Source organism: Gasterosteus aculeatus, chromosome 20, assembly GCF_964276395.1.
Source record: "Gasterosteus aculeatus chromosome 20, fGasAcu3.hap1.1, whole genome shotgun sequence".
Lineage (NCBI taxonomy): Eukaryota > Metazoa > Chordata > Actinopteri > Perciformes > Gasterosteidae > Gasterosteus > Gasterosteus aculeatus.
Window position 1 is genome coordinate 7,239,456 of NC_135707.1, and position 22,667 is coordinate 7,262,122.

The 22,667-nt window shown below is 45.0% G+C and overlaps 1 protein-coding gene and 1 long non-coding RNA gene across 2 annotated transcripts in view; both read right to left on the minus strand.

Moving 5' to 3' along the window:
* Positions 1–15,352, minus strand: part of itga10 (integrin, alpha 10) — an 18,775-nt gene extending 3,423 nt beyond the window's left edge. The window contains exons 1-16 of the mRNA XM_040164772.2: positions 15,114–15,352; positions 14,599–14,682; positions 9,406–9,517; positions 9,178–9,287; positions 9,009–9,097; positions 7,450–7,564; positions 7,157–7,284; positions 6,440–6,588; positions 3,478–3,628; positions 2,311–2,476; positions 2,111–2,184; positions 1,888–2,032; positions 1,053–1,201; positions 767–910; positions 425–631; positions 194–324 (exon numbers count right to left, since the gene is read on the minus strand). Of these exons, the coding sequence (XP_040020706.2) occupies positions 194–324; positions 425–631; positions 767–910; positions 1,053–1,201; positions 1,888–2,032; positions 2,111–2,184; positions 2,311–2,476; positions 3,478–3,628; positions 6,440–6,588; positions 7,157–7,284; positions 7,450–7,564; positions 9,009–9,097; positions 9,178–9,287; positions 9,406–9,517; positions 14,599–14,650 (1,922 nt within the window). The 5' untranslated portion in view covers positions 14,651–14,682; positions 15,114–15,352. The remainder of the gene's footprint in view (positions 1–193; positions 325–424; positions 632–766; positions 911–1,052; positions 1,202–1,887; positions 2,033–2,110; positions 2,185–2,310; positions 2,477–3,477; positions 3,629–6,439; positions 6,589–7,156; positions 7,285–7,449; positions 7,565–9,008; positions 9,098–9,177; positions 9,288–9,405; positions 9,518–14,598; positions 14,683–15,113) is intronic.
* A 2,830-nt stretch (positions 15,353–18,182) lies between these two features.
* Positions 18,183–19,876, minus strand: LOC144389560 (uncharacterized). Its single transcript, XR_013453684.1, has 2 exons — positions 19,637–19,876; positions 18,183–19,542 (listed from the first exon to the last, which is right to left on the minus strand). It is a non-coding gene; the product is annotated as an uncharacterized LOC144389560 (long non-coding RNA).
* Positions 19,877–22,667: the final 2,791 nt, after the last annotated feature.

The following is a 22,667-nucleotide window of genomic DNA, read 5'->3' on the forward strand; positions in this document are numbered from 1 at the left end:
CAGTGGGACGCTAACTACCGGCTTGAGACCTACAAAAATGCGTCATCCCTGCAACACTCACTTCTTGGGTGCATTTTAATGTGTTCATTATCTCCAAGTGCTTACAGCCATAAAACCAAAATCTGTTCTGTGAATGCCCTTCCTTCCCTCCGTCCTTCCCTCCCTCCCTCCCTCCCTCCCTTCTTAGGCCCACCTGAGCAGAACAGCGTTGCCTTGTGCTCCAACTGCCAAGTCTATTAGCTCATCTCCATCCAAATCCAAGCGAGCACTCACACTGCGGCCAAAGTACTGCAGCGAGGGGGAAATAGATGACCCTGAGATACGCTAAGAGCACCAGAGAGGCAGGAAAAAGAAAAAAACAATAGTTGGATTATAATACTGAAATAAACACGTCAAAATGCAATTGTGGGCAAACAAGCAGCACCTGCTTGTAGTTGTGTATGATGTAAGTACGATCTCCGTGGTAGACATAAATGGCGCCCTTGTGGTCGTCCTCCAGCGGGGCTCCAACCAGCAGGTCAGTGAAGCCATCGTGGTTCAGGTCAGGGGCCGCTGCCAGTGCGTAACCAAACCTGGCGTCCTGGGACTTGTCCTCAGACTTCAGGGTCCCATTAGGGACAAACAGCTCCTCCTGGGAGAAAAGAAACGAGTGTCGGGATTCACCGGGCGTTTGAGAAACGGCTACGGACCCCTAACGAGGGTTTGATGAATGTTGTGTAAGCGAAATCCACCAGCAGAAGAAGGACCAGTGCCACTGCTGTCTCACCCCGCTGAGTGTGTAGATGTAAACTCTTCCAGTCTCCTTGTTTCCTGAGCCGAGGTACATCGGAGCCGCAACCAGGAGGACGTCCGTGATGCCATTCTGGTCAATGTCCATCCCGCACACCTCACTGCCATAGTAAGATCCAATCTACAGACAGAAACATGCCCTCTCAGTTCCCTGCCACTAGGTGGAGCCCTTGATTCAATGAGGTTCAGGCTTTTGTCTGTTTTGACAAACAAGTAGAAGCCGAAGAAGGGTTGAGGATAGATTCGTGACAAGGAAGCTTCACCTGTTCTCCATTGAGCGCCTGCGCAATGTCGACATCGCCCTCACTGCTGAGCTCAAACAGGATGACTTTGCCTTTGTGTTTGAACCGAGGAGCTCCAGCCACGTAGAGCCTCTTCCTGTCACTGACGGTCACCGATGACACTGTGTAACCTGCAAACATGTAACCAAGTACATGGGCATCGTGTAACACAAGGGTCAGACCAGGGTTGGAGAGCAACTTGATAAAAAGTACCTGGAGTCGAATAATGTGTTCTTCTCAGATTACACGTATGTGTTTGGTAGGGGAAAGAGGACACGTGCACGTGTTCATACGAGTAAAGCTGAATTAATGAAATATCATCTGATATTTTCTTGCGTTTCTATGCACAAGACAAACCATAAGCAAGAAGGATTTGTAAGGTTTTGTAAAGGATCACGTGCAGTTGGAGCTCATTTAATCCGCTAAAATTAATTATCACAGTGAATTGGTTCCAAAAAGCCCCCAGGTTTGGGTTTTGGACTGTTTTGTAACACAATCTCCCTTTGGGATTTAGGAAATGTGATCCAATACAGACGAAAAACAAAGAAACAATTAAGTGTATATAATTGTTGCAGTTCTAATCAAATTATAATTAATTGAAATTGTAGGTGGGCAAGGATTTGGGGCCCACTTGTGGGTTGCCCCGGCCCTGTAGTCGGCTCAAAGTTTCAAACGTCTGAGCTTTCAGCTGACACACGAATGCACCCTCCTGGAGGAATCAGTCCCAGCAACACCGAACATTAACAAAACAATCTGTGCTAGAGATCCGTTTGCGTGGAAAAAATGTTAGATGCTGCGTGGTGTGATATGACGGTACCTAAATAAGCTGCGTGATTCTTGAGCTCCAGTGGAAACTCGCTTTCAAAAGCCTCTCTGGGCGGAATTATTTGTCCGTTGCTCCCTTCCTTCAACACTCCGCCGTCCCAGTCGTAGGCGCCCACCATCCCAAACAGGATGCCGTCCTGAAGCACGGAGCAGGCCAAGGATGAGACACGTGCAGTTCACACACACACACAGAGGGTCACAGCTGGAGGACTTACATCCATTGTGTGTGTTGAGAAGCCGATCTGAGACATCTCCATGTGGAACGAGCTCTTGTTGTTGCCCAGTGTGCCTGGATGGGGGAAAAAAAAAGAGCAATTCTGTTTCTTCACACATCTCCTCCCCTCTCTGGATCTGATCCAGACGGCCTTGTCCGACTTCTTTAATTTCTCCACGGCCTCCCTTTCCCATCACTAACCTTCCAGAGTGAAGATGCGATCTCCCAGGGCGTCCACGATGTCATTGAGCGCAGCTTCATCGGTCACGTTGAAAAAGTACTTCTCTTCGGGGGCACTGGCGATAGACTTGATCTCCGTGATGAACGTCTCTGGGTCCTGCTGCCGGCGGATGTAATGACCCAGAACCTGGAGGCCAGCGTGAGACAACGAGCCAGAAAAAAAGATGATGGATTAAGCTGTGCAGAACAGGGGGGAGGAAACAGAGCACATGTATCAGAGCGAAGGTTTGTGAATGAACAGTGAGGAGATAAATATATAGTCGAAGTCTGAGGCAAAAGGAGATATTTACTTTGATGTAAGCTGTAGGAATTGAACCGTAAACTCGATACAAACACACTTCATTGACTGTGTCATCCACGGGTTGTTATGCAATATACCTAAAGGCAACAAGTTGACTGGAAAACATAAGAGCGGAGGAAACGGTGGCCACCAGAGGTTTGTAAATGAGGAGCGCAGGCCTCGCTGCGAGGCGAAGAGATGACTGATGCTGGAGATATATTGTAGCAGAGCAGTCGCCGACGGCATTATGCCTGAAGTACAAATGAGAAAAATTCCATAAGGGAAACCAAACCCGAGAATCTCGCCCCGTGTGTTCAGCTGCCAAGCAAACTAAGGAAATCCTCTATTTTCAAAGGGGGATGAGAGGGGTGTAGTGTGAAGGGAGGCCACATGAAATATATATATTAAGATGCTTTACATTCCTTTGGCTTTACACAAACATAAAAGACCGAAAAGAGATTTGTGTTGAAATTGAAAGCACAATTCCAGCACTTGGAAAGGAATTGAATTTGAATGTAATGGTATAAACACTGTGGCTGGGTCTACAACCAGTTCTTCCACGAGAGCCCCCCAAAAATCCATGCCGCCCCTCTGTGTGTTGAGGGGTCGGGTGGAGCTAGAAGGAAAGAGCTTCACTTCCCACTCTTTCAGTAATCAGTCATCTGTGTATTTAGAGCCGTGTTATTTTTTGAGGCGGGGCAGTTTGGGGGTTCATATATTTTCATCGTACCACTTTCACACTACACGTGAGGAACGTCAGTTTGTGCGCTTCCCACAAACGTTTCCCCCGGTTGCAGAAGGTTGGATAACTTTAGGTCTGTGTGTCCTCGAAGCACCAAAGTACTCACAGCGATGGCGTATCTGGTGATGTTTCTGTCCGTGCACTCGCCCAGCGAGGCTTCCAGATCCTCCCCGTCATGTGACTCCCCGTCCGTCACTACGATCATCACCTTGGTGGCGCCCTCCCTGGCTCCACGCTCCTCGCTGAACGCCTCGGTGCTAGAGAGACGCAATGGGACAGACTGAGATAAATGATGACAAGCGGCGCAGGGAGAAAAGAAAATGAAAATAGAAGCGTGCAAGGAGTGAAAGAGCCTGAGGGAGAGGGAGAAAGACGTAGAGAATCAGTCACTTGGTTCCATAGAATCTCAAATAAACACACCCCATAAAAAAATATACATCTCAAGGGCTAGAAAATGCCAGAAAAAACATTGACAGATTTGAAGTTGCTTCCCGGATATATAAATGGTCCAAATCACGAGTGTACCACAACTAAATTAGTCATATTTGGCACACATACATTTACTGCCAGTTGACTCGCATTGTTCATGGCCTGCAGTGCATGTGTCATTGCACGCAGCGACCGCATCTGTGCACTCCCATCCTGTTGTGCCACGATGCAGAGAGGAAAACCTAAATGACAAATGCACCAGCAGACCCAAGCCACACCCTGTTTGTCTCCAGAAACCTGTTCACCAACGGGACGTGATTCAAGGATTGAATAAGTTTGGTAAGCCTCAGACCAACACACACACACACACACACACACGAACTGAGGAGAGTAGTCCCTGCGAGTGAACTCAGTCATTTTCAGTCCCAACTTCAGCCCCTTGTCTAAATATAACATGGTGGTCAGCCGCAGGAAAGTCAGAGTTAAAAACAACCGTTTCCCCCGTGCAGTGTGCAAATTACACAGGGTGCAGAGAAGGAGGGTGGAAACAGAAGAGAGGAGTAGAATAACTGAGAAGAACTAGATAAAGATGAGAAAGAAGAAATGGTAACAATTAGTCCGGAATAAAGGAACATGGAGATGAGACAGGGAAGGGCGGCTTAAAGGGGATAGAAAGTGAGTGGCGCTAATTGGGAGGCCTGGTTGTATTTACACGCCATTTATTGGAGTCACAGCAGTGTGGTAATGACACGGCGCAGCTGTCTGTGTGTGCACTTGTGAAGGTGTGTTTGAGTGTGAGCGGGAGCGTCTCAAGCGGGTGGAGCAATGTAAAAGAAATGTTTGATGTTCACGTCATCTACTCTACATTCGAACGATTGCTGTCATTTACATGTCAACATCACACTGTCTGCAGGCTTCTATTTCTTCCCTCCACGGATTCACGCATTGCCAGCTCAATTCGCGCAATCTGCCTTTTTAAACTGCGTTCTCACCATTCTTTTTTTAGAGCCGAGACCGTGTCCCTTTCAAGTCGTTCCCCCGTGTTTTATCGTGTTTGGAGATGAATTCTTTAACAAATTCGTATGGTCTTTTGTTGATTGCCCCCACTTTACCACTACACTTTGATAGCATTTCTTTTTTCTGTGGGTTTATTTCTATTAATACATTTTACCACCATCCTCATTTAACTGCCATTGCAGACTGGAAGAAAGTCTGGTAAATTCCCTCAAAACCTCAAGACTTTAATCTACAGTTGTGGAGTGCGCCCTTACTGTGTGTCTGTGTGTGTGTGTGTGTGTGTGTGTGTGTGTGTGTGTGTGTACTGTTGGTATCTGAGTAGGTCTTTTCACAGCAGTAGGAGCACTACTTGTCTGACCAGGCCGAGTCAGGCTGTGCCACACCTGCAGCCGCGCTGAGTCAGCAGCCCACGAGTCCAGCTCAGCTAATCGCACTATTTTTCTACCCCGACGCTTCCCTGCACACTGCCAGCTGTGTGTGTGTGTGTGTGTGTGTGTGTGTGTGTGTGTGTGTGTGCGTGTGCGTGTGTGTGTGAGCAGGAGTCTGCCCTGTTGGTTTGTATGAGGCAGAAGGGGTCATCTTTGGACATTTATTTCTTTAACGTGACTGACACACACTTGGGAAAATCCTTAATCTGTCATTTTCTTAATAGCGCAGACGACTTTACAGTCAACTTATGACGGTGCAGGAAAGGTATTGAGATTGTAAGATAAAGTGTCTGGATGTCCTGTCATTTTAATGCCGAAACACTATTTCACTGGCTCCATTTTCAAGTTACTTTTTTCGACTGCCTTTTAAATGTCCCTCCATCACTTCTCCCAAACAATTACCTTTAAATGTAGCCAGAAAACAAGGAACTCTTTGATTACCCGTGTGTGTGTGTGTGTGTGTGTGTGTGTGTGTGTGTGTGTGTGACACTCAGAAACACCAAAAAAGAAGCTGTAGCCACATACGGCCTGGGTGTGGTGCTCCTTGTGGCTTTAATAAAGTAGGAATTTTCTTTTGAAAAGAAAGATACTTTAAGACTAGGAGGTTTTCACTGCCCCTTAACATATAGGATGTTTCTTTAGACTTGGGTTACCATCATAAATGCCCTCAACATGCTTCCACAAAGCACAGGCGTGACGATGATGACAAACTGGGCCACAAATGATGATTGATCATTGACGTATCTCTGCTCTGTAACTAGTGATCTCGTATCTCTGCTACGTTCACCAGCTAGTCTATTATTCTTTTTGTCTCCTTATTGATGTCGAGCAAGTGACTCGTAGTTTGAGGACAGTTAGTGAATCAAAACAGGGAAGTTACACTTAGAAAAACACAACTAACTCCTTGAAAGATGAGTCTATAATTCATCATAATGTTGAGTTTACACAATGAACGCTTCCCTTTGAGAGCTCACATGGTCATTTGATTTGTGGTTGAGATCAAAGTATTGCTCGGAGCACCTTTCGGTACCCTATGGTACAATACTTCATCTTTGGGTCATCATAGAGTGACATATTTAAAACACTACACCAAAATCTAAACAGTTTCCCGTTAGCTGGCCAGATGTACAGAGTTGTTTTCGTACAAAGAGCTCGAGCCAACGAGAGAGAGGCCACAGGGATTGACGGGCCTACCAGGCTGTGTGGATGGCGGACGCCGTGCGCGTCTCTCGTCCCTCCTGTCTGCTGATGTTCTTGGCGGCCTCCACCACCTCCTGTGTGGTCTGGTAGTCCTTCAGAGACCACTCGTGGACAACTACCTCGCCGTACTGCAGGATGCCAACCTGAATGTGCACACAGACACACACACACACAGACAAGTATTTCAACAATGCCACATATTTATGGTCGTGCTGGCACATCGTAGTGGAAAGCAACATCTGTGGCTCTTGTTTCTGGGTCAATTATGTATTTGAGTAGCCATCTCATTCTTAAAGCAAACAGTGCTCTTGGAGAATTTTTTAATTCATTCAAAAACCAGAGTTATTTCCTCTTCCCCTCACTTTGCCCCTGACCCCTCGTCCCCCCTTTCCAAAACTCCAACCACCTCTTTCTCCTTGTTGTTCAACTCCGAATAACGTTCCCAGCCCCCCCTTCTCCCACCCGACTTTCATTCCTCCTCCACCTCAAGCTAACTCGCCTCACGTCCTTTTTTACATCACTAAAGAAATTCATTCTGGTCATATTTGCCAAACTGGTTCTTCTGTCACTCGCTGCATGTTTCCACTCAAGGGACCAGCTTGTCTTACTCTTCTGGGCAACAGCGCTCACAATCCAAAACCCACAAGTTTCCATCACTAATGTAAATAGTATATATCAGCAGTGCAAATAGACATTGACTTGCACTCTTACCTGCATCTGGTCCAAGCTAATGTGGAACTTGCTGAGGATGTTGCTGAGGAAATTCTGGACCTCGTACCAGGGGTAGATGCTGTTGGAGCCATCCAGCACGATCACAATGTCCATGTATGTGGAACACTCTGAGGGAGTTTTTTTTTTTTTGAAAGAAAGAAAGACGAGTTGGCTAAAGGAAGCCTGCCCAACATGTACTACGCCTGTGTGTGTGTGTGTGTGTGTGTGTGTGTGTGTGTGTGTGTGTGTGTGTGTGTGTGTGTGTGTGTGTGTCTGTGTGTGTGTGTGGTTACTTTGCGCTGTTGGGGCGATGGGCTCTCTTGGATCTAAGTTGTCGCTGACGGAGGCACAAATGCCGGTGCTGAACAGAGACGTACCGCACTCCTGAGACCACAGAGGGGCACAGGCCTGCCAAACACACATCGGAACACATCAGCATCTGTCTGTCAGGTCAAGCAATTTCGGGAGCAGCTCAATTTGAAGCGGTTTATTTTTGGTGTTTGCGTTTCGCTCAGTGTGAGTGTTTTCTGTGGACGGCAGGGATTAAATGCGTTGACAAAAATGGTTTGACGACTGAATAAACACACACAAATAAGGCTGAGCTAGAGCAGACTGGTAACAAAAAGAAATGAGAGCGCGAACAAGTCATGGAAAAACTACAATAGTGTGGTTTGGGGAGCAGAGGAATGAGGGAGAAGCGTAGAGATGGAGAGTATTGTTGACATGCTGGCAGTCACTGTTGTCATGAGTGGTTTACCAGAGCTGGAACACCAGACCAGTACAGCAATATAAATTTGATTGTGTGTAAGGGGGGGGTGCATGGTATAAAACATATTTTTATCTTCAAAGCGTGCCTTTTATTTGGCTTTCATGCCGAGAGGGAGGAAAAAAGGGGAAAATGTGGAAAGGGAAGATAAAAGAGAAACTCGTGCACACAGCAGAGAGACAAAAGAATGAGACCAACTGAGTGGGGTTGGATGGGGCAGAATGAGAAAACGAGAAACATCCCGGTACTGCCCCCCGCCCTGTCATTATCAGCGGGTTTCTCTTCAGACAGGTCGAGGGGACGGGGTGGAGGGATGGGCGAGAGACAGAAAGCAGGGAGAGGACAGAGTGAAGCGAGAGAGGTGCTATGGCTTTTGCTCGGTCTGTCATTAACGAAGGGCCAGAGACGCATTCCGATCCTCTTATAGACCTGACCACTGGGGTTAAGATAAACACACACACACACACACGCAAGAATGGAATAAACCGAAGGACGTTCATGAACTGTGCTCGACTACACGGCCGGAGCAGCAGTAAAAGCCTGGCACACGCCAAAACACGCTAACACATGATGGACACAGTATCTAACATACAATCACACGCACAGAACGCACGTTTCTGCTCGCTGGCTCATGCAGACGTGTGTGTTCCTCTGGAAGCCAGAAGCCTCAAAATTGTGTGCTCTGAATACTGTGTGGAGAACCTTTCACGTCACAGACATGAGGACTTGCACTTGAATGATGTGAGATTTAACTCGGCGTTGAGCACAAAAACGTATAAGTCTCAAATCAGTGCCTCCTACAATTTGGCAAAAATAGAACAGAAGTCAGCCAGAGGAAGGCGGGCTTCGCATATCTGCAAAAACTTCCGTAATTACAGCAATCACACTGTTGTGTTTATTCATTGAAGCATGTTGCCAGTTCAGTCGGCCAACTCCCGTCTTTGTTGTGTGAAAATGTGTGTGCGCGTATTAAACTCCAAAAAGGTATCAAGAAAGTATCAGTGAGTCATTCAATTCTGTCAAACAAGCACAACTCGATGTCATCACATCCCTTCAGTCCTGTTTGTCACTGTTGAAACCACGTACCAAGAAGCCATCAGGTGAGTTTGGAGTCAGCGTCATTCCCAGGGAGGAATTTCTCAGGTTTTTAGAAACGTTCTGAAGAGCGGTCTCACCTGAGATAGACAGATCAGTTTAGTGTAGCATTGACCTGAACAAGGAGAGTTGACTTGTTACACATATTTGTTTCTCTCACCTATATTCATTTTGCTGCAGTTTGAGTTCCTCTCCTCTCCCACGGTGCATTTGTACACGTCTCCTTTCCTGTTGTTGGGGGGTCCGTCCCAGGGAGCACCGACCAGCAACCTTCAGCAGAAAGTCCTTCATCATCAACACACTCAGTGTACATCTTGAAAGATCAGTCCAGTCATGAAAAGTTGAATTATTTGTGGATCTTTCTTGCTTCCAATCAACACGAACGTACGATTTCTCCCCGTCTGCTTCATGTTGTAAAACGGAGAAGCCGAACAGAGCGTCCTTTGGACCGGTGAAGATGCGCGGGCGCTTTACATCTATGTTGAAACACTGACAAAACACTGAAAAACAAAATAACAGAAAAGAAGATTAAACAGATGGTATAAAGAAAACATGGCGTTGCATTTTTTAATTGAATGGAATTACGATGTTTCCAAAGATGCCAAATACGTCAGGCTGAATTTTGAGAAATCTATATAACATGATACATTTGAAATCTAGAACATTTTCATTTTTGAGGAGATGCTGCAGTCATCAGTCTTTAGTTTGAATGTTTCATGAATATAGTTTATGTCAGTTATATTGTGGAGTAAGATGCATGTTACAAAAGTAAAGCCACCTCAAGGGGGGGAAAATAAGGATGTTCGGATGTTTGCTTTTTTCCCGAGAAAGAATGAATACCTCTCCTATCTGTGCTGTAAGTAGGAGGCTGGTCCTCAGATGTTGTGTTCGTGAGAAGGGATCCCTGGTATCAAGGAATACATAAGCTTAACAACGTGGGTTTTTGGTGAAAACATTGGAGTGGTATTAATCTTCTCATCCGCCTCCCGACAGGAAAAGTGCTTTACAGAGTAAAGAATGCGAGTCTGTGTAAACAATATTCATTTCTGGACAACTGTACAGTCCAAAGCCTGATTATTATTTTTCCCTCTCGGCTTTGGGGAGGGAGATTGGAGGGAGAGAGATGGGGGGGGGGGGCTGAAAAAATGGATAAACAGAGTGACCAAAGGCAGACCTCTGAGGAAAAAGGGGAGTTCAGGGGGGAACGGGGGAGGGAAGAGGCAAGGCAGGGAAGGGTGTGGGTTAGAAAAACGATGGAGCATAGTAAGCCCCCTGTTGCAACGCACAAGCCGCCCTTCATTCACCGAGGGAGAGGGGCGAGGGAGACACCGGGGATGAAGAGCAGCAAGATGGTTCCCTGAGTCGTGAACATTCAGGTGCTGACTGGAGCATGTTCATACTGGCAAAGTTAATGGCTATAAATGGCTATTTAATGGTTATTTTTTCAAAGAGTGAAAAGAAGTTTAACATTTTTTCTAAAGCCAGAAAAATACAAATTGGTAGATAACACACACTTAGTTATGTTAAATGTTGAAACAAGGGTTAACTGATGAATTTCACTGGAGCTTCGCTGACCTCCTCCTCTGTTCTCGCTCACCCAGATCTATAATATGTTCTATTATCAGTTTGCCTGAGTCCTGCTAGTATAAAATGTGCAATACACTGTGCAGACCAATAACCAATGGATCCACATTTTGCTGTGCATCAATGTCAGATTTAGTGTAAGTACACAGTATGTCAAATGCAGTATACCGAAAACACCAGGATACCCTTCTACATCTGGTGGCATTTTGCAGCATGAAAGGCAGCTTTTCTGTCTATTCTGACCCACAATCCTCTTGGCAAGAGGATCAAAGTTCAAGGTGCAAAATTGTGGGAGTAGCATATCCCAATGGACGGCACGAATGGACCAATGGACCAATGGACGGGACACCGCATGCAACAGTATTTACGTAACTGGAGTGTGCACTATACGTGCAAAGAAATGCAGACTTGGAATGCAACTTTATTATCTGTTTCATCGTACTGGTAGCTGATACCAGCGGTGGCTCACAGGAAACTACCCTATCTTGCTATTTCCTTAGAATAACTGGCAGCTTAGTCACACAAAACACTGAACTGTGTGACAGTTAACGGGAACCTGACTTGTCACACTTGAGCAGCTCCGGAAAGCAGGCAGTGCTGGGTATGTTTCGTTCAAGAGGATTTCTAGATAAATCTTAGTTGACATGTAATTTATTGGCATCCGGAGCATCAGCGACTGTCCTATTGCGCATATCTCCAGTGATCCAGATGGAGAACGAGACCAGAACTCTGCTGCCGTGATAGTTCACCAGTTCCCGAACACACACGGGTGCAGATAGTTCCCCGCAAACACGCCGACACACACAGGCGGTTACCTCGGCCAAATCCGAGGGGGATTGCACTCGGCTTTGAGAAGGAAACTAGATATGTTCAATGTTTCCCTTTCTCCTGCCTTTCTCACACGCTGTTGTTTCTTCTACCTGCGCTTTCATTTTTCTTCTCTGTACAAGTTTCTTCTCACAGATTTACTCAAGGACGTCGAGCTGCAATTCTTTAAAGCGTTACTCTAAACATTGCCACGTTTTGCTGATTGGTAGACCTGTTTGCTGCAGACTTTAATGTCAAACAAAGGATAAATAGTGTCGACATCGAGTTTTGTCCTGATGGTGTAGAAACATAGTTTGCATTTCAATGTTTCAGCGACCACTGGATGCATTTGTCAATGACTTTCGTGATCTAACTTTTCATCTGGCGCCATCCGGTCAAAACTTTACTTTGAATTATAACCAAACAACTCAAACAACAACTGCATTGTGAGCATGTCAGTGGGCCAACAAAGTACTGCTGTGCTTTGGGCCTTTCAAAGAGCACCTGTAGACCTGGAAGTCTTGTTTCTGCTCATCTTGCAGATCTGAGTGAGCGTCTAGTATTCCAACCTGCAGTGACTGTGAGATTCATCCATCTACCTGATTCTACACAGATGCTCAATGCACTTCAGCGGTGGGAATTTGCGTAGGCAAGGACAGATTCATTTCTTGATACTAAATCATACTTGTTCATTGCCAGAGTGAATGTGAAGGTTTCCATCCAGCCTTTGTTATTCTGTCCTCTTCTGTCAAATCTTAAACACTGTGTACTAAAATATCTTGTGGCAACATCAACCAGCCTCTCTGGTTCCAAATTGCTTTCCACAACAAACCGGGGGCCCCTGATAAAAAGCCCTGCTACTGATTTCCTCTTTCATCCTCCTATTTCACTCATTCTCTCATAAACCATAAATTGCTTCTTTCTTTTACCCCCTCTTTCTAAAAACACATATTTAACCACGACCCCCCCCCCCTTTCGTTCATACCACAAAACTGCACCTCGCTCCCTGTTTTGTCTGTCCTGTCCTGTCCTCCTTCCTCTGGTTCCATTTTCATTGGGGTTTATATACCTCACCGTACCGCAGCCCGTCTGACCACCCGTCACCATGACAACTGCTGGCAAACATTTATCAAGGCGAACGAGGTCCAGATTCTCTCGACCGCACGTGGGGCTCCGGGTGGTATCGGTGCTGGATCCGCATAGCTGCGAAGTGCCGTATATTTACACAGAAAGTTAACGTGACACGTCAATGTTTTGGATGATTATGGAGACATGCGAGCAGAACGCAGAGACACGGATGTATGTGGTTTTAATTGGATTATCGTATTTAAATGACCTTTTCTCCTCGTCTGTTTCTCTGGTTCCTGAATTCAATTCCCTGACTTATAGCCCCTCTGTGAAATGTCCTGCAGAAGAGGTTATTGCTTGACTGTCTGTTTCTATCATCTTCATTTAACTGACTCATAATGTTTCCCATGCAATCCCCCTCCTCTCTCAGCTCAGTTCACCCCCTTTTCACAGATTTTCTCTCAATTATCTTGCTGGCATTCTGTTTTCATATCTGTCACCCTCTCCCAGGGAATGTGGGTGCAGGGGGAGTAGGATTAAAAGTCCACAAATGGGGGAGGGTAAAAGGATAAAACAAGAAGAAACCCGGGAGAATGATAGCAAAAATATAGAAATGAGTCACACACACACATGTGTTTGACATCTCTGCAAAGCATAACAGAGCGTAAGATGCTCGAGAGGCCTGTTGTCCACATCAGGAGAGGTCTGCTGAAGCCATTACCATAACACACACTCTCACTCACCGCCATGCTCCTGTATGACACATGCAGCAACACTTACACTAAGGTCTCATTGCTACAGTGCAATTTACATCAAATATTGCAGGGTTAAATAGAGGTGGTCGGAGGGAGGGTGGGGGGTGTTAGCCTTTACATGCTTGATCTAACCTGATAATGGAGGGCAATGTGTAGAACCTAACCGCAGGCTGGTGGCGTTTGTTAATAGGTGTGTGTATACTGCTGTGTACGTATGTGGTCCTTGTTGATTCTAAAGCTCCTGGATGAGAAACATTTTGCGTTGCACGAAAACCGACCGCGTGGATAATCACCCCTCGGGCAATAACGCCTCAATGTTAACTTTGACTTCAGTAGCTGTGTGGTTCCGAGCAGCCATCTCAACATGCCTTGCACGGCATAATATCTCAGCCTATTGATCTCATTTCTCTTCACGGCCATTACGCAGCAGTTAAACGTGTGCTTATCCGCTGCGCAATCACTTAGACAACAATAGTCTTTTTCTTAGGTTGCCTGCTGGTGAGCGGGAATATGGCTCCATGTGGTGTGTGAGGCTCCACGCCGAACATGAGTGCAGGAGGGAGAGCTGATGTTCAGGCTCCGTGTTGAAAAGGCACATGGCGCATGACGCCTTATTAGGGGAACTTCAGACATCAGGTTTAAGCGATGGGCTGATGGCCGGTAGGGTTGAGTTACTCAGCTGCCAGGGTCAAAGGGGGTCGACTGTAAGAGGAGAGCAACCGCTAACCTTTTGGCGGAGGTTACATGCAAATATCGCCGAGCTTTAAGGCCTCCAACTCTTAGAATGAAATTCTTCCTCGGCACTGACAAAAACTGATGGATTTACTTAAGAAGCCAACTTTGAACAAGGAACCATTGCTTTGCGGGACACATGCACAACTTCCTTTTCCTTTGATCTTTTTGGCAAATGGAGTGTGGTCATGTGTTTTAGTATGCCCGCTTCTCTGCTCTCCGGCACACGATCACGCTAGGAATGTCTTCATGCTCACTCACTTATACTGTCACAACACAGAATAAAGCTCTTTGGGTCTCGGGGAGGCACGTGTGACGCAATCATTCACACATGTCCGTTTAGTGCAAGAGTTGTGGAGGTTATGGACCACATCAGCCAGAGAGACAGCGCTGGAGGAAAGGAGAGCAACTGGGGAGTGAAGAGGCATCAATCATGGACCAAGAGGTTGACTTTAGTTCTCCAAAGTTCAAAAGGTGGCTTTAAGAGAGGCACCACTTCGTGCCCTGAGGCTCACCACCCTCTCCTGTTAAAAGTCCCATAAGCAGCCAAAAAACTCATTTTAAAAACACAATCATTTCAAAGTGACTTCTTACCCCAAATATAACTTTATGAATGATAATAAAGGGGTTATTACCTATCAGAAGAAGGATGGACTCCAGACACAGCAGGTATTTACGCAGATCCATTTATGAGAGCGAATGAAAGAAGCGTCTTTTTTCTGTTAAAAAAAAAAGAAGAAAAGTTCTCCCTTGAGCTGTGGTAAGCGCAGAGCTTCGGCGTGGACCACATGCACACGCGCACATACAGACACAACTATAAACGGACACGCGCGTCCTCGGGTCTCGCTTTAGATGCGTAAAATCCAGTCAAACGGTCCTCCGCTGGCACGTCTGTTGTGCGCGCGCTCCCTGGTTTGCAAAAGTGGTCTCGTCTATAGAAAATAAAACAAGTCTTCTCGACATCATAATCCCTGAACGTGATTCTGTCGTTTTCTTAAAGTCCTGGAAATCTTCGGGTGACACCACAGAAAGTTATTCCCTGTTGTGGTGCGGCAAAGGCTTCTAAAGAAAAATGGCTCAATTGACACCTCGGGGACCCGCAGGCGTGATAATAAAAAATGGCTGCCGTTGATAATCATTAAACCATCACCAGTGTGTAACACCTTCCCAAACAGATGTCAGCAGCGCGCGTTGTCCTCCTCGGCTCTGGAGCGCGTCTCTCCAGATCTCCAGTCTCTCTGTATAGAGCCAAAGGTTTGTGGAGAAGTTCTTTAGAGTAGCTTGTTGTCCATGGTCCTCTGCGCTGATTTCCTCACTTTTTAAGAGAAATCTGCTTGTTCCTAGAGAGTAACTGTAGGTGTATCTATGTGCCTCTAACGGACTTTGAAATGAAAGAGCGCATTTATCCTCGGAGTTCCCCTCCCTCCATCCGTCCTCCTCCAGCCAGCAGTCCTCTCAGCTGGATCACATCGACAAACCTCAAACCGACATGTCTTACTTTCCAAACTGACGATTTCTCTGTTTGCTCACCTCTGACTGACTTATTTCTTTGGAACAAAACCTTCACATCAGATCTTAAACTTTGCGGAATATATAAGTGCCGCACTTTGGCTCTATCTACTTATTTACTAGTATCTTTATTGGTTAATATCTCATTTCGCCATCGATAGAATCAACCTTCGGGTAGCCAAGTTGTGGGAAATGTTTTCCAATGTTTCTTAATCCCAAGCAAAAGTATCAGTGAAATCATATTTATAATGTTAAGTTCAATTATTCATAATTCAAACCATGAGCTTAGTTTAGATGCCCCGTCCTTTCCTAGGAAATAGGTAGATGGAGGAAAGCATGAGGACATTATTCATTTGATTTCTTAATCAGGAATCAGGAATCAGGAATCAGGAAACATTTATTAGCCAAAATATGTCAAACATACAAGGAATTTGTCTTGGCGGTTAGTGCGCGACAGTAGACAGACAAGACAACAGTGCACAGGTAATAAAATAAAGTGGAATGAAATGCTAATGCAATGGGTTAGTAAGAATAAGGCTAAGGCTATGGGTTAGTAAGTAATCACCAACAAACCAATTAACACGCTTTGACCAGCAACATATTTATGTTTTGATAAAGGGAAATAAGTCTTTTGACATTCAACATGGCCTGTCAAACACAGGTATTGTATTCTAAGGACAAATAAATACAAATGGGATACAATTTCTAAATGAACAAGCTGTAATCCTTATTGTGTGCAAGCAAACTTACTTTAACATCGCTTTCTTAATTCTAAAATTTAAAACAACTGTCCAGTAAACGGCAAAATTATATCCTTGTTTTTTATTCCTTGCCATACACCTAAACGTGCAATAGCTGTTTTGATTGACCTCATCAATTTGGTACATTTTATTTGGAAATTTAAACTCTTCCTCGAATTAGCATCAATTAATCATTCCTACTTTTAAATTTGTTTGCTGTGCGAGGAGGAATTTTATTAGATGGGAGTGCAAAGCTCTGTGGACCGCTCAAAATGAAAACATCATCACAGAAGCTCATACATGAATCTTATTTCTATGCCTTTCTTTGACTATAGTCAAAGAAAGGCATACAAGTCAACAGGCGAGTCAACCGGCATCTTAAAGGTCCTATTTTAACTAGAACTGCGGTCAAACTAAAGTCAATAAAAGTAAATCATGTCAACATGGAGAAGGAATTGCATCTGATATACTGACCCCTCCGCAGATCGTTCTTGTAAAGGTCTTTAGCGCCACTCTCAGGTCCCCACAGTTAGTGCTGCAAGTAAAACAAAACACAAAAGTACAGTTATGCTAAATGTGGTGGAAAGGAGCAGAGATATCATTTTGCAGGAGATGGAAACACGGAGGTGTACAAGTACAAGTATCTCAATGTTTTACTTGAGTATGCTGCTTGAGTTTAGCCCAGACCCAGTAGCTGTGCAAGGGGAAACCTCAATCATTTCCATGTGAGCTTGGTGTTGACATTGGAGAAGAAGAATATGAGGAAGAAGGGACAAGACAAAAAAAGATTGGTATAATGGGACCTTATGGTATGTGGTTGGAAGGCGGCGCACACATAGAAGCAATTGTGATCTATTTGAATGAGATATAGAACATGGTGATTGTTTTAAATAAGCAGTACTGTAATTTAATTATTATTGCTTTAAGCTGGTAATTTGTTTGGACAGTTAATAGAAATGATGGCCTCTCCCTCAAAACAATTGATGTATTTACTCACTCCTGCTATCAACACTCCTAACTCTTAAGTCACCAGGAAAAGTACATTTTTTGGGTGAGCTCGCTTTTACATCATTAATGTCCATGACGTACAACGTCGACTAAAGTATGCATCTAGCCAATGGAAGCCATGCTGTGAGATTTCTCAGGTTCATTGGTAAAAATTCTTATTCCAGCTAAAATTTTCACTTTTGTTTAGTCGACACACTTGAAATTTTACAGGCTTGAACTTGTAAATTTGTGAATTGCATTCATTTGTACTGGTACTATGTTTGTTCAGCAACTTACTCAATCTTGGTAAATATAAATGCGAATAGGTCTTTATTAAAGTGATTAAAGTTAAAAAAGTGTGGGCAAAAAAGTTATTTTAATAGTGGTTTAGAGAGCAGCTTCCCCGTCCACTCTCTATCATTAAAAACATTTTTACACGTTCTGCCACTAGTTTGCAGGTGTTTAGCTGGACTTCATGTGTTTGATGCTGCAAGGTTTTCTGTAAACTTTGGGGATTTTAGAATTTTCGGCACCAAGAAACGATGTCCAACCACAGAATGTAATCTAACAAAACAGCAGATCTCATTAGATGTGCTGCTTTTAAATACTGTTAAAACAATTTGCACACGTCGCCACTCGGTGCCGCTCCTTCTCAACTATTGCTCCTCCCGAGCCTGTCTGAACCTCTCAGCAGCTCCATGCTGTGCCTTTCAGTAATGGTAGGTTTTCCTTCTTTTCGTTTTTTTTTTAAAGCTGATCGCAAGGCCAGTCCACTGATCGTCGTGATGATCAGCTGACGACTGATTTATATCGTGCCGGATTCCACGTCTCAAATTCTTAGTAATGTTGCTGAGTGTCTATTTCTGTCCCTTGCAAATCAGCTCCCCCGCTCGAGACTCATCACGTGGTGATGGATTTCTGCCTGGACTGGGGTAAAGAGTGCAATGGGTTTGGTGGCTAACACATGGCGAAATAAGAAGAGCTTCATTGGCTTTTGATTTATGAACCCTGTGGTTGGGAAGATAATGATTATTGGATAATTGACCTCTGTCTCTCCTTCGTTGCTCTTACAGTTACTGCCTAACTGACGCCATTTGGTCGCCATCACCGTTGCCATCACTTCTCCCTCCTCTTCATCTCCACCTTCCTCTTCCTCTTGGATCTTAGTTGTCCTGGTTCTTGACTCATATCACCAAAACAACACGCACACTTTGGGTTTCTTTTTTTTTGGGGCCCCTGCTGTTGCTGTAACTCCTCTGGCAGCATAGTGATGCAGACTGGCAGCAGCATGTTAATACAGATGCCTTTGCTCCTAATTATACAGACTTCACTGAACACAAACACAGATCCCTGCACAGAAGCGGAGTCAGAGTCAAAACACACACACACACACAGTTTCAGACCAATGAGAGTTATGCGGGGGCACACATTAACGTCATAAAATCTAACTTTGAAGAGTCACGCCGCTGTAACGAGACCATTTCAATCAACAGGGAGGACATAACTTTTACAGCTTTTACATACTGCACAGTAGAGTGAATATTGGATACAGATGTAAAGGGCACTCGTTTTTTTCTGTGTTACCTCAGGAATTTAACATTGATTGAGACTTGTCTTAATGTTTTGGGTTTTCCACACTGACTTTTAAAAGGAAATATGAAGTTCTAAAGCATTTTAGTCCAGATCTATGATTTAATTATATACCGGATGTGTTTTTTCTGGAAAAGCACCACGTGAAAATCTACTCTTCGTGTGAGCCAAATCACAGACGACAGCCGGATTCAAACATTGAATTGACGTCTAATGCTCAGTCCGCCGAGTTCTCTCTTTCACAGCGAATGCACATTTCAGGACGAGGAGCAGAAGGAATGTCTGTGCGTACTACTTTTGCTGGCACGTCCGTGGGATATTTTGCCTGTCGGGTGATCAGTGAGTCAATGTCAGACATGGAGCCTGGCTGCATGGATGGACGGATGGATGGACGGGCAGTAGAGCACATAGCACACATGTGTTACATATCATCAGTGCAGTACAGTAGCTGTGATTTGTGGAGGAGACGGACGGTAGTGGCAGCGCAGTGTTAGCAGACCGGCCACCACGTGCTCCTGCAACGTCCCTCCTGCTCCCGCCTTTGCAGCCGCCGTGACAACACGTCACGCCCGTGGTTACCGTGATGATCTTCTGTCAGCGTGCAGCGCTTCTAGTGGTGGGCAGCAGCTAACGTGGCTGCGTTTCTTCACAGCTTCCTTCACCAAACGATGGTCCTCTGCCACCAATCAAGCGACACCGCGGCACAACTCGGTTGATTTGACCGGTGTGTGTTGGCTGGGCATCGGTCTGGAACTTGTAGAAAGAGGAAATAGATGGCGCGAGGAAAAGAAAGAGAACGTGTTAAACCGCACCTCATGTATGAAGTAATACAAATGCAGGCTCTTACCACTGATGTGACTCCAAGTATTAGCTTTCCTTTCATGCTCTCCCTCATTGAACCTTCTCTTTGACTCCCTGAATGCTCTCGCGGATCCCTTTAAAGCTTATTGTGTTGAATACACTGTAAATAATCTGTCACAAAAGCACAGGAGCTGTGTAGAGTTCACGTTGACAAAACAAAACGCCCGTGGTGGAATGGACACATGTAGCGTGTGTTCCTCCTGGGTGCCTCTCTTCCGGTTCTCTTTTCAACTTAGATGGTTAATGACTGTGAATAGTTTGGGGCGGTAGTTTGGGGAAGGCCTGTTTCGGCACGACAACGTTGTGCGCTCAAAGCGAGGCTCCGCCCCGCGGAGCTGTGCTACTGGGTTTGTTGTGGAAAAACTTGTTGTTCCAACATGTTGCTGGAAATCAGAAGAGCAGAGGCTGCTGCAGCAGCATTTTACTCGCCATGTTCTTTTGATAAAAGTCATTCAACAATCCCATTTGGGTGCACTGTCAAGACGAAGCAGAGATACTGAATACTGCATCATCTTAAAAATTCAATGGTTGCATCAGGAAAAAAAGCAGGATGTGTTGGTGCAAACAAATATGGCAGCTACTGCGGAGATCAAGTACACCGGTACAATTAAAAAAAAATGCAATACAGGTGTACTGCCATAAAGTTTACTGTTATGATGCCGAAAATGTTCGGGTTTTTGACACTCAGGTGTTAATAGAATAGAAACATATTCATGTAATGTAATCCTCTTGACGACCTTTAACTTGTGTTGAACTCCAACAGATTGTATTTAGTAATTTGTCATTGATAATGCTTTTGTCTTGCACCTCTACCCAACTGGGTTCAAAAGTTCACTCCATCCACTTTCGATGCACTATTTTTGACTTCCCCTGTACTTATAGTATTTATAACTAGAAATAATGTCCCCTTGTGTAACAGTTCTCTCTTTAACTTACACAAATCTCTTTAGCTTATTCTGGCTTTAAACAGTCTTCCATATTTCCATCATCTCCCTGTGTCCATCCAGAGTCTGTAATCAGATTTAATATTGCATTCTCCATCTCTACAAAGGCTTCATTCAGCCTGGTATACTGTGAGACCATTGTCCCACACTAAGCGGAGGAGCAGCAGCAGGATGATGATGATGATGATGATGCACATTGGGGAAGTTATCCACTGAGATCCCAGTACATCTGCAGATTTCTGAGCAAAGTACACGCCTTCCTCCTCAGCGCTCCTTCAGTCAGTGACTCAACAGCTCCTGGTTTCTCCGTTCCGCTCCTCTTTAATTTTATTTCCCCTAATAGAAGCATTCTCTGCCCAGACAAGACAGAAAAGCGCTTTGGGGTTAGTTTAGGTTGAGTATCCTGTGCGTCCTGTGTGTAGGCATCTTCCCTGTGTGTGTGTGTGTGTGTGTGTGCGGTATGCCCTCGGGGCTGCCGACTATTCTTGACCAATGTTTTACAAGTGGCCTCAAACGTTCCTGGGTGGTCTAATTGCGTTTGCCAAAGATGACGGGTGCACTTACCAGGGCGCGTGCGCCTGTTGGCCGTGTGTATCAGTTCGTCCAGCCTGGCGGGTGCGTGTAAATCAATACCTTGGACGGAGACACCGCAGCACGTGAGTGCAGTTAATGACAATCACCTGTCATCACACTGTCGCATGCATTCTATATATCTATGAATTTATGTGCGTGAAGACCGTCTCTAAGACGTGTGCCTCTCGCTCCCCATCACGCTCTCACCCGCGGGGAATTCTTCTACGAGTCGTCTCCCTCCCTCACTCTCTAAGCTAGACCGTGGCAGACCCGCGTGGCGGTAATTGCTTCAACCAGATCACAAATCAACTGTCCTGGCTTTTAGTGACATGCCCTCAAGTATGCAGACAAGTACACACACTCCCTGCTCTCAAGTCATCCATCAAACTGTAACCCGACTCAGTCTGGGCCCTGCGGTACCTAAACTAACCTGATCTAACACGGTTGAAATGTACTTCAATAGTTACTACGGTTAGCTTGTTAAACACAATAAAGTGAATTCTGTGAACTCACTCAGGAAACAGGTGTTTTTTATTTCATGCATGCATCTGTTTTTGCTCTTTCTGCAGAGTGTCTCTGTTTATTTCTTGATTTACAGTGAGAGAGTGTGGAGTCAAGTATGTTTGTCCCGATGTTGCCAAACCGTCTTCTGTTCTTTGTTACATTTTTCTGCACAGCCAACAATCTGCAGGGGTAACGATGCATTCGGGATGTCATCAGCAGAGATGATGTGCGGGGTATTTTTTTTTTTTGATTCTCAGTCTTTTCAGGGGGTTTTGCAGGTTTTGTGCACCAGGCAGACACAAGGGTGTCTGTCCACCCTTCAGGGTGAGCCACTGCAGTGTACAGAGTGTTTGATGGTATGTGTGAAGAGTTCCCAGAATGTGTGTTTTTAGTTTGGTATGTCAATGTGTGTGTACGTGTGTTTTTTTTTTTTTACAGGGGTCCGGCGTTTTGAAGGAGGCCGGACAGCTGCCTTTTACTGCCCCAGGGGGTAATAAACAGTGAAGGAGGGGTAGTTATTTGCCCCTTTTATTAGGGCGGGGGGAAGAGAAGGGGACTTTATTGGGGTCACACTGTAACTACACACAGCCGCAGGGCAAAAAGTGAAATAAAAAGAAGAGATAAAGAAATAATTTGTTAAAGAGAAGTTTAAGTATAACAACATTCCTCCCTCAGAAATCTATTTTCTTTCTTGTTCTATGACAATGTACGTACATTTGTGTGTGTGTGTGTGTGTGTGTGTGTGTGTGTGTGTGTGTGTGTGTGTGTGTGTGTGTGTGTATGAACTTGGGGTCATCCATCTTTCTCCCCAGCCCCTTTTTCATTTCCCTTAACAGCCCGCCCCTTGTTAAGCACATCTGCTGTCAATCCGTTGTACCCTGTAATCTAATTGGCATTTCCTGCCATCGTAGACACGCCCACTGATCATTAAAGCGATTGTTCAGGTAGTTCACTGTCTGACCCACAAGTTTACAAGTATTTGTTTTATCCACTTTG